This window comes from Asparagus officinalis, chromosome 6, assembly GCF_001876935.1.
Source record: "Asparagus officinalis chromosome 6, Aspof.V1, whole genome shotgun sequence".
In the NCBI taxonomy this organism is placed as follows: domain Eukaryota; kingdom Viridiplantae; phylum Streptophyta; class Magnoliopsida; order Asparagales; family Asparagaceae; genus Asparagus; species Asparagus officinalis.
This window is the reverse complement of record NC_033799.1, coordinates 7,677,720-7,689,535: the sequence shown is the minus strand read 5'-3', so window position 1 is coordinate 7,689,535 and position 11,816 is coordinate 7,677,720. Positions and strand designations below refer to the sequence as shown.

At 35.3% G+C, this 11,816-nt stretch overlaps 1 protein-coding gene across 1 annotated transcript in view; it reads left to right on the top strand.

Moving 5' to 3' along the window:
- Positions 6,742-11,816, top strand: part of LOC109844396 (SUMO-activating enzyme subunit 1A-like) — a 27,177-nt gene continuing 22,102 nt past the window's right edge. The window contains exons 1-5 of the mRNA XM_020413406.1: positions 6,742-6,943; positions 7,122-7,173; positions 7,243-7,331; positions 7,420-7,468; positions 7,987-8,181. Of these exons, the coding sequence (XP_020268995.1) occupies positions 7,249-7,331; positions 7,420-7,468; positions 7,987-8,181 (327 nt within the window). The 5' untranslated portion in view covers positions 6,742-6,943; positions 7,122-7,173; positions 7,243-7,248. The remainder of the gene's footprint in view (positions 6,944-7,121; positions 7,174-7,242; positions 7,332-7,419; positions 7,469-7,986; positions 8,182-11,816) is intronic.

Here is an 11,816-nt window from a genome sequence, read left to right as displayed (position 1 = left end):
AGGGGAATGAGGGTGAAGGGAAGTTAGGAGAACCATTCACCTACATTCACCTTATTTGGGAACACTTAGTAGGTAAAGTTAATTCACCCTAGTTCCCATTGGTTCACCCCCTAATAGTATAAAAATTGTTACCCCCAAATTGAGGTGTAACTAAGGGTCTGTTTGGATTCGTAGGGGGTGAAGGAAAGTTAAGGGAAACTGAGTGAAGGGAAGGGAATGGAAGGGAATTCACTTTCCCTTGGTTACACCCCAATTTGGGGGTAATAATTTTTAGGGCTTGTTTGGATTGAGTGGAATGTGGATGAAGGGAAGTTAGGGGAACCATTCACCTTCATTCACCTTGTTTGGGAACACTTAGGAGGTGAAGTTAATGAAGTTAGGGGAACCATTCACCTTCATTCACCTTGTTTGGGAACACTTAGGAGGTGAAGTTAATTCACCCTAGTTCCCCTTGGTTCACCCCCTTTGGGAACACTTAGGAGGTGAAGTTAATTCACCCTAGTTCCCCTTGGTTCACCCCCTAATAGTATAAATATTGTTACCCCCCAAATTAGGGTGTAACCAAGGGGAAGGGAACCCTTCCCTTCCCTTTCCTTCCCTTCACTCAGTTTCCCTTAACTTCTCTTCACCCCCCTACAAATCCAAACATGCCCTTATACTATTAGGGGGTGAACCAAGGTGAATGGAGGTGAATTAACTTCACCTACTAAGTGTTCCCAAACAAGGTGAATGGTTCCCCTAACTTCCCTTCACCCTCATTCCCCTCAATCCAAACAAGCCCTAAGGGCCCGTTTGAATAATTGAAGTATTGGAAGTAAGAAGTAGGTTACGGAAGTAACTTCCAAAACTATGAAATAGGAAGTAGCGGAAATAACATTTTTTTTTGTTTTATATATTTTTAGAAGTAATGGAAGTAGAACTTCTTTCTCTTCATTTACTTTTTTTGTTTGGATAATATTTGAAAATATTACTAAGAAGTAATTAATACATGTTGTTTCCATTTTATTCTTGTTTGGATTGTCATTGAAATAGAAAGAGAATTGTTATTGGGATCAAATTGAGGGTAAATGCTCAACGAGGACCCTGTGCAAGATGCATGTGCCCGAATTGGTGAATTCTATGTTAAAAACCTTGTATTATTAATAAAGGTCCACATCATTACTTTCTTCTGGATAAAGTCTATAGGCTTAAATTATAAAGCTCCCTGAAGGTCTCAATCAAATGCAAGTTGCTTTTTGCGAAGCTTCTTATATTGGTCTATCATTGAATTCATATATATGCATGATAATGACCTTCTGATTAGCATCTTTTTCAGGTAACTCATATTCAATGGAGTCTCCGTTGAAACAAGAATATCCATATTCCTTCAAATTAAGCATAATCACACAGAAAGACCAATAATCCCATTTTTCAACATAATATCTTTTACTCGCACAGACTATTTATCATCAGTTGGATTTAATTAAACCTATTACATTTACCAGCGGTACAAGAAGATTATCGTAATCCACGCTTCAAAAATTAAACTACTAATGAAAAAAAAATGTTACATAAAATTGTATTATACGAATTCATACAGATTGCTACATGGAATAATTATATCAAGTATTAGACGGACTATATTGTCCTATTCCCTCTTAATATTCATTCTGCGAACAAATTACTATGACGAATGTGGGTACAAGAAAGAACTTTAATTGGCTCCAATTAACCCTCCTCTAATTAGCTCCTCTCAACATGGGCTCTTCCATCAGCAACAACATTCTCACCTCCATTAGAGTCCCCAATTAATTTCAAGGATACAGAAGTAAAATCAAGATGGTCAATATTCTCTTCGTCGTACATGGATACAGAAGTCTGTTCATCGTGCATGGCTACACTACCTACATAGCCTCATTGCCTCTATGCTTCATCGATGAATCCATGTTACAAAAATGATATGAATATACCAACAATTAGGCACCAAAAATGAAAAAAAGAAGGAAAAGAAAAAGAGAAAAAGCAACAAACATTCTACCTACAAATATATATTGAGATGAGAAAAAGAAAGTGTTATTAAGAAATAGCTGAAAATAAATAAGAATCATAGTCTTATTGTAAGCTCAATTCATATCAAAGTCCAACACGCATAATTGACAATAAATTAGTATCATTAAGTTTAAAATAAAATAATAAAATACAATCTCAAAGAAGACTATCCATACTAGAAAAATAGATTAAATTGAGAACCATTTATTAAGGGGTGTCCATGTTTCTGAAACTAGTAGTTCCTCTCTGATCGTTGTCCAAAGTTGATCGCCTACCTATCCTCTCCAACACGTTAAGAATCCTCTTTCTCTGTATTGGTTCGGGCAATACCATAAAAGCCTTCGCTCAGGGCCGGGCCTGGGCTATGACAGGGGGGCGCAATCGCACAGGGCCCCCGCTGAAAGGGGCCCCAAAATTTTATAGGGTCCATTAGTTTATTAAATTTTGTATGACCTAAAATCTGGCCCAATAATATTTATAAGCTAAAACTTAGTCATTGAATTGAAATATTGAATTGCCTTATTAATTGCATTATTGTCGTTTAAGTTGCCAAGAAGCACGGGATTGATTTAATCAATCAAACTAACTAATCCCTCCTATAAGGCTATAATGCAAATCTGGAGAGTGGACTCCTCTTTTTTTGCAACAAATTTTATTCAGCCGTTTGACAAGTAATTTTTTAACCGTTTGATATTTAATTTTTACTCCTAACATTAAATAATTATTAATCTCTCTCTACTATGTAAAGGGATTATATTTCATATGATAATCAAGAAAAGTTTGTCTATTAAACTTCTCCATCTAAAATATGTTCTCAAAGATACATTGCAATTATTTCATTGGCTATTTGGGCATTGTCATACACTTAATCAGGTGCTATTATTCCTTTTCTTTTTCCAGTAATCAAATAAAGATAGAAGAGTACTTCTTGGAATTTGTGAAGGTAGATGATACATCTGGACTGGGGCTCTTTAATGAATTGTTAAGTGTATTACAATTACTTGATCTTGATGTTGATGATATTAGAGGCCAAGGTTATGATAACGGTTCTAACATGAAAGGTAAACATCAAGGTGTTCAGAAAAGATTACTTGAAATTAATCCGAGAGCATTATATATGCCATGTGCTTGCCATAGTCTCAATCTTACTCTTAGTGATATGGCACATTCATGTGTTAAAGCTATCTCATTTTTTGGAGTTGTGCAACGTATATATTCATTATTTTCGAGTTCTACTAAGAGGTGGAAGATTTTAATTGATAATGTTCCTTCATTTACTGTGAAATCTTTGTGTAATACCCGTTGGGAGAGTAGAGTGAAAAGTGTAAAAGCCATTAGATTTCAAGCTCCTCACATAAGATTGGCTTTGTTAGAATTATATAAAACTTCAGAAGATGCGAAAACAAAGAGTGAAGCTGAAAGTTTGGTCACTGCAATTGAGAACTTTGAATTTTTACTTGGTATGATTATTTGGTATGATGTTTTGTTTGCTATTAACATGGTTAGCAAAAAAATTACAAAATAAAAATATGAATATTAACACTACTATGAATCAGGTGAGAGACGTGATGTTATATTTTGAAAATTTTAGAAATGATGGGTTTGAGAAGAGTTTGGATATTGCTAGAAGTGTTGCATTTGATATGAATGTGGATCCTACATTTCCAACAAAACGTCGTATCATTAGGAAAAAACAACCTGGTGAAACTGATCATGATGAAGAAATACAATCCACAGAGGAGTCTTTTAGAGTTAATTATTTTTAATTGTTGTGGATATGGCAATCAATTCATTAAAAGAGAGATTTGAACAACTAAAGACATTTGAAAGTATTTTTGGGTTTTTATGTGATTCAGATACTTTGAAGTGATTGGATGATAGTAAATTAAGAAATTGTTGCAATCATATTGAAAGTGTTTTATCTCATAATGATTCATCTGATATTGATCTTAATGATATGTTTTCTGAATTAAGAGTGCTACAAAAAACTTTACCAGAAGTGTCAATGACAGCAATCCAAATTTTGGAATTTGTTAAGCAAGCTGATTGTTATCCAAATGTTTCAATTGCCTATCGAATCTTATTAACTGTGCATGTATCTGTAGCAACAGCGGAGAGAAGTTTTTCAAAATTGAAGTTGGTCAAAACCTACTTGCGTTCAACAATGGCACAAGAAAGATTGAACAATTTGGCTATTCTAAGCATCGAGAATGAGATGTTACAAGACATAGACGTTGATTGTATTATTAATGACTTTGCATCAAATAATGCTCGAAGAAATTGTTTTAAGTAATTTTGTAATCTTATATTCATTTCATTTCAATAAAATATCTTTGTTATAAATAGACAGTTTATCAGTTAAGGGCCCCATTTTTTAATTTTGCCTAGGGCCCCAAAAATCTCAGGACCGGCCCTGCCTTCGCTTCAACTTCATTCTTGTAGTATTCATCGAAAACCAGTTCAAGATCATCTATGGAAATATCTTGAAAACCAAAAACCTTATCAGCAAGAACCTCAACCCAAGTTCGCTCCTTCAAACCAACAATGGCAGTGGCTACCTTTCCCATTTCCTCCACAAGTTTCTCACCAATATTTATTTGGGAGTCCTCCCTTTTCTTATTCTTTACTGGACGAGACGATTTACCGCTTACAGTTCCTGGCTTGATAAAAATGCTCGAAGGTTCCACTCCATTTAATTGTGATACACGAACTCCATCCATACCAAGATTATCTACAAGATCATCTTCGTCGATATTGATAGTTGGAATCTCTTTATCAATGTCAGGGTCATAACTTGTATCTCTGAATTCTCCAGTAGCATGATCCTCCCCACAAATAATGCGAAGTTATTCATATCTTGGAATTGGACAATTCAAATAAGGCTTGTATTTTGGATGTCTCTGTTTGTAAGAAAAATAGAGATTGTTAATGTGGTATATCAAAAAGAAAATTTTAAATTAACTTGGTGGACAAAATTAAGATATTAAAATACCTCGATAAGCTCAGCATATGTCGTAGTGTCAAGTGTAATCATCTTACTCTCTTCATCCCATCCGGCTCCACTAAGCTTTTTTGCTTCACAAATAAGTTTCCACTTGTCTTTGAGGGTTCGTAAGTGGTTCTCGACATTGTATGTAGTATAATTTTCTCCAAAGATAGAATTCACATGCTCAGCAGCCTTTTTGAAAGCAGGGGCTTTAAATGTCTTATACACTTTATAACCATTATTTGCAAGTTCTACCAAGCAAGAAATTAATGCCTCGATATGTGGAGGTTTCCATTTTTTGTTAGTAGTTCCCTTTTTCCCTCCTGTCATACTTTCTTTGTTCCCGGATGACTTTCGTTTCTTCCCTTCATTCGTATGTTTTCCATCTTTTGAAGGAGAATTAACCTCAATACTTGAAATTGAATTTTGTGTAGCATTATTCTGGGAGCTTTGTGATCGTGTGATTTGTTGGCTCAAATTTATGGGTGGGAACCCAATGGGAGTTCCACCAACATTAGCATTCATGAATTGTTGATTAGTCGAATCTCCAAGACAACCAAAAACATAAGCGTTTCCAAGAGCGTGTACTCCTTGAGAACGAGAGAAGTGTGGCGATTGTTGATCTAGTGTTGAAGTGACTTGAAAGTATCCAGTCCTGCTACCCCCGTATGCACACTTTTCTATATTCTTCACTGTCCTGTGATATTGTAAATATTCATAGAGACAACAAGAATAAACTTTACATTATGACAATTAGAAAGCAAAACTATAAAATTAAACATACATATATTGAAGCTCATCAAAAAAAGAATATATCAATAAAGAAATGTCAAAGATACAAAAAATTTGGTTTCTAGTAAGCTTGATAATAGGAAAAACAAAAAACAAACTTGTTTTCTTAATGATCTAGCATATATTGGTGGTATCAATTAAAACAATACAAAACACAAATACTAATCACCTAATCCAATTTCCACCTCATTCCCTTCCTTGTATCGAGCGCAATATTCTGTCCACATAGACTTTGCTATTTCATCTCTTTTCTTTAACCAAATAGCTTGTGCTTCTTAATTTTTCTATACAACAAAAACAACGGCAAGCATTTTTTCCTAACTGTTGGTACTAAACTACAGAAATCCTATTCTTCCAATAAATTTTGGATTTTATTTTTCAATAATTAATCACTGTCATATTCTTTCTTAGTCTCTTTCAACAAAATTCTATTACGTTTACTATGGTTCTGCTTGTTCTATTAATTAGAGCACTTAATTGAAGCATCCATCATATAAATTTCTATATTGATTATGAAAATATTGGCCAAAAAAGTTACGTAAATCAACAATTGGTTTTAAGACAATCCGCTATTAGAAAGAAAGAGAGCATCATAATATAAAAATATAATTACCAACCCTCATCATAACTATAGAGTTTTGACGTAATTGCTAGAAAGACTTAATCAACTACTTCTTTTAATCTACAACTTATAAACTAAAGGAGAACAACAAAAAAGTTCTAATGAACAGTAAAATTTTTGAATATATATATATATATATATATTCCTTTCATTTCCCCACAACCGACACGTTGTTTAATTTCCCCACACAAATTGGCCACGTTCCTCAACTCCCACGTTCCTCAACTACCCCCACGACATACTTTCTTCATCCTCCAACCTCCCGAGAACAAAAAGCAAAATAACTCCATCTGTGATTTCAACCAGGATACTTTCTTCATCCTCCAACCTCCCGAGAACAAAAAGCAAAATAACTCCATCTGTGATTTCAACCAGGATCCCTCTCCCTCTCTCCTCGCTTCCTTCTCCTTCACTGAGAGTGAACACAGAACAAAAAGCAAAAAAACTTCAACTGTGATTTCAACAAGAACGCTGTCTTCCTCTGCGAGCTCCTCTGCGTTGAATTACCCTCCAAGGTTTCCTCTTTAATTTCTCGATTTTAGGTTTTCTTCACCATGGCAAGCTAGGGTTTTACTAAATTGATTGGCTATTTGGGATCGAACAGTCGAAATCCAAGGCTTTAGTTGTGTTTTCTAACTGTTATTGCTATATAAGTTTCTTTTTTATTATGAAAGTGTTTTTATAAAAATGGAGGGTTTGTGTTGAGACTTCGCCTGCTCAATTTTCTGCTGACGGCAAGCTTCAGATTCAAATGGACGGGAGGGTTTGTGTTGAGACTTCGCCTGCTCAATTTTCTGCTGACGGCAAGCTTCAGATTCAAATGGACGGAGAGGAGTTGAGCGCTCAAGAGACTGCTCTCTACGATCGCCAGATCCGCGTCTGGGGCGTCGATGATCAAAAGAGGTACTTTGATTTTTGATTGTTTTGATTGTTTTGATTATGTAGTGAAATTTTGTGATTTTGAGATTTTTTTTTTTTTTGGTTTTGATAGGTTAAGCAAGACTCATGTCCTGGCAAATGGATTGAATGGCACTGCTGAGGTAATTTGGTATACGGTTAAACACCTTTGAAATTTACCATGGTGATTACTTTGGAGTTTAGCTCAAATGTGAGAGAAAATTGAATCTTTATACCGCTCATCGTTAAATTTATGTATTTTTGGTTTTTAATTTTGGATAACCCAGAAAATATTGTGTTGTCATAGTGAACTGAAAAAAAGGCTATTTGTTCTTCGAGTTGAGTTTCAACTCTCTTTGTTACAGGTAAAAAAGGCAGTATGAGTTTTCTTTGTTCCATGTAAAAAAGTCAGTCAGCCCTTTAAACCCGCTATGGAATGGATACCGATACCTTTAAGCTTCTTTTTGGCAGTTATGCGAGCAATAATCTTTGTTATACATGCATATTTTTGTTGTAGTTTGCACCTGGGGAAGATTGATTGTGCTACTGATCCTGTAAATTAGTAGCGGTTTCGAAACCTATTACAACTAATTTATGACGGAGTTCTATCAGCAACCTATTGAAACAATGCTACAGCTGATCGTTTTGTTTCTTTTGTTAGTTCTGCAAGAATATTATCCTAGCTGGAGTTGGAAGTTTGACTATTATGGATGACCATATAGTTACAGAAGATGCTCTTAGTGCAAACTTCTTAATCCCTCCCGCTTCGGTTAAAGATGAAGGAAGTTCCCTTGCTGAACTTTGTTGTGATTCTCTCAAGGAGTTCAACCCGATGTTCGTGTTTCAGTTGAAAGAGGTACATTTTCCTGTACATTTTCAGCAGTTGAATATCATTATGAAAAAATATGATTTAGAATATAAATAAGTATATGAGGAAACCTTTGTTGTTTTGTAGGTGACTTGACACAGCTTGATGACGAATTTTTTGGACAAGTTTGATATTGTAGTTGTTAGTTATTGCCCATTTAACAATAAAGTACCGAATCTGTCTTTTTTATGGAATTGAACTAGCAGAACTTAATTATGAGAATTTATTTGTTACATTCTCTTAGATAATAATATCTTTTGACAAAAGCAGACAAATTTTTTCCCCAATGGTTAAGGTTGGAGTTTCTCAATATGCTGAAGAAACCAATTTGTCAACCGCCACTTAAACTGTTTGAATCTACTAAATATAAAGCGAATATTGCAACTGCTAAATTCATTGGTATAATAAGCTATAACTTGCAGGAATAAGCGTCCTGACGATGAATCGCCCGTTGAAACTTTTTCATATACACTATTATTCCTCAAAATAGATCACTTGAGGGGAAGGATTCATAAGGTAATTTTGTAGGTTCATGTATTAGTTAAAAGAAGAGTGAGTTTCATTACAATTTTACTTCTTAGTTTCGATATTAGTCCTTTAAATATTTCTTTTTTGGAATTAGTCCCTTATATTGTTAAAACTACTATTAAGTCCCCAAATTTGCAGAAATTTTTTTTAGAAACCGTGCTTTGTAGGGTCTAAATACTAGTTAAAGGAGAACAATAAAAAAGATCTGATGAACAGTAACAAAATGTTGGGTTGTTTCAAAAATCTCCAGCTCATCTCCCTACTCTCCCTCCAAACTTCCCACGTTTCACAACCACTTGCAAATCCAATTGTCTCAAAAATTTCCAACTCATCTCCCTACTCTCTTTCCAGACTTCCCATGTTTCATAACCACTTGCAAACCCACGTTCTCCTCTATTAACAACCGCTGAAATTTTTGAAATTTAAACTCATCTCCCTACTCTCTTTCCAGACTTCCCATGTTTCACAACCACTTGCAAACCACTTGCAAACCCACTTTCATATTAATCAATGAAAGTTACAATTTGACGACTCTCACAACAACTGACGATGAAAGTTGAAATCTGACAGCTTTCGCAACAACGAATGAGAGTTACGAACTGACGATTCTCATATCTTAAAGAGCCAAAAGCCGGGATTACAATATGACAATCCTCGCAACACTCTAACAGAAGAGGTTACAAGATAATGATCTCTTAAAATAAAAATGCGGAGGTCATAACCACATCCCAAGTTCAAAACGTAGAAGTCACCATTGTGTTCCAAGCTCAAGACATGGAGCTCATCACCATGCTCCAAGTTCAAGACGCGGAGCTTATTGCCGCACACCAAGCTCAAAACGCGGAGCTCATCGCAGTGCCCCAAGCTCAAAACACGAAGGTCGCCACCACGTACCAAGGACAAAATGAGAAGCTCACCACCGTGTTTCAAGTCCAAAATGCGGAGCTCACTACCGTGTTTTTAATTCTAAACGCGAGGGTCGTTTCCAGAACGTGAATCTCACGTTTGACAAACTCAAACATATTCTAAACGGCTCCAAAACCATTTTGCACGAAATGAGGGCACTAAGGCCCCATTAAGGAGAGATTTAAGGGGTTTGTTACACCCCTTAAACCCATATATATAGCCGAGAAATCAGCTCGGCTAAAAAGAGAAATTTAGAGACTTTTAGGACCTTTTGATCGGATTCTTGGAGCTTTCTCAAGAGCTTTTCTTGGAGCTTTTGCCTTGGCTTGTGAATCATTTAGGTTAAATAAAAAAGAATTAATTTCCTTTCTGAAATCAACTCTTCCCAAGAGTTCTTAACTCGGTTAGAGTTTAAAATTTGCTCAGCAAGTTCTTCTAAAACTCGTTTAGAGCTCTAAAGTTGCCTTGCAAGTTCTTCCCGACGTCAAGTCAAGAGGAATAGACCGTGTTCCACGAGTTGAAGTGTTTGGATCGTCAACAGGATACGAGAATCAAACTCTCATCGCTACCTGATGCGGCATAAACATGTACCAAAAAGGTTGCAAGTGCACAACCGTGTCAAGTTATAGTATTTAAGATATCGATCCCACGAGGAAGGTGTTTTGTAGGAGAAAATATGAAATTGGTTCTTATTTTGTGTGCGTGACAAATAGGAGTGATAAGTGAATGTGATTGTGAAGAGATTGAGAGAGTGAAAGTGGTGTGTAAATAGGTGCAAAGTGTAAATGAGAGTGAGTATGAACAATAAGGTGAGAAGGAAAAATGAATAAAATCAAGAAACAAATAAAAAAATTCAAGAATGAAGAACAAAATTCTAGAATAAAAGAAAATGCAAGAAATTAAAGATGGTGAATTCAATTATAGATATGAGTAATCTAAAATTGAACCCACTTCTTAGAAAAGGGTGATTCCCTAGAGGGTTCTAGCCTAAAGGCGAATCAAACAAAATAAAAATAAACAAAAAGAAAAACTAAACCCAAGAGGGTTCTAGCCTCAAGGTGAATAGTGCAAGAAATTAAAATCTAACTACAAAATAAATTGCAAAATCTAAACTACAAAATAAAATTGCAAGAATTAAATGCAAGAAAATAAATCTACTCTATAAGCATGAAATAAATCTAAGGCAAGAGGGTTCTAGCCTCTTGGCTATTTAATAAGAAAATAAAATCTAACTACAAGCATAGAAATAAATCTAAACTAATAAGCAATAAAAGAGAAAAAGAAAGAAATGCAAACCTTCAAATAATTCTCCATCTTCATCTTCATCTTCATCATCCAACAAAGAGAAGAAGAGAAAAATTTAAAGTGGTGAAAAAATTATTATTATTAATTGCAACAAAAAGTTACAATTTTGGAAGGCCTTCTCAATTAAGAGTAGCCCTCCTCTCCAAAAGGAGTTACAAAAATTTTCACACCTCTAACCCCTCACTCTCTACCCCTATTTATAGTAATCTTCAATGAATATGAGCCATTGGATTTGTCTTGAGCCCCAAGCAACAATCTCCACCATTGAATTTGCTTTTTGTTCTTCTCTAGCCCAAATATAGGAGGCCCATATGATTTATTTGATTTTCAAAGATGAAAATCCCCAATCAAAGCTGCAGCCCAATCTTCTTTGATTTTCCAAGGAGTAAAAATTGCAAGTCCGGCCCACAATGATTTTTGCATCAATCAAGTTCGGTTCCCATTTGAAAAAGCTAACTTTGGTCTCCATTAAAATGCAGCAATCAAGTTTGAAATTAATCCCACACCTGCAAGGTCCGGCCCACACACAGATTCATTTGATTTTCTTTTAAAAATCAAAATCTATTTCTTTGGCCCATTCAAAGGCCAGCTGCAACCGGCCCACTTGATTCAATCTTGGAGCAGCCCATTGGAGTTTCCCATTTTATTTTCAAAAGCAATCAAGTCCGGCCTTTTTCTATGTCATTTGATTTTGAAAATGAAAATGAAATCCGGCCCATAACTTCCAAACAAGTCCGGTCTTTGCATCATTTGTGATTAAATGAGCTCCATGGCCCAAATGATCTGCAGCAAAGAAAAAAAACAAGAAATATCGTCACTTGGGAATTAGTTATATTTTTTTTCATTTGTGATTAAATGAGCTCCATGGCCCAAATGATCTGCAG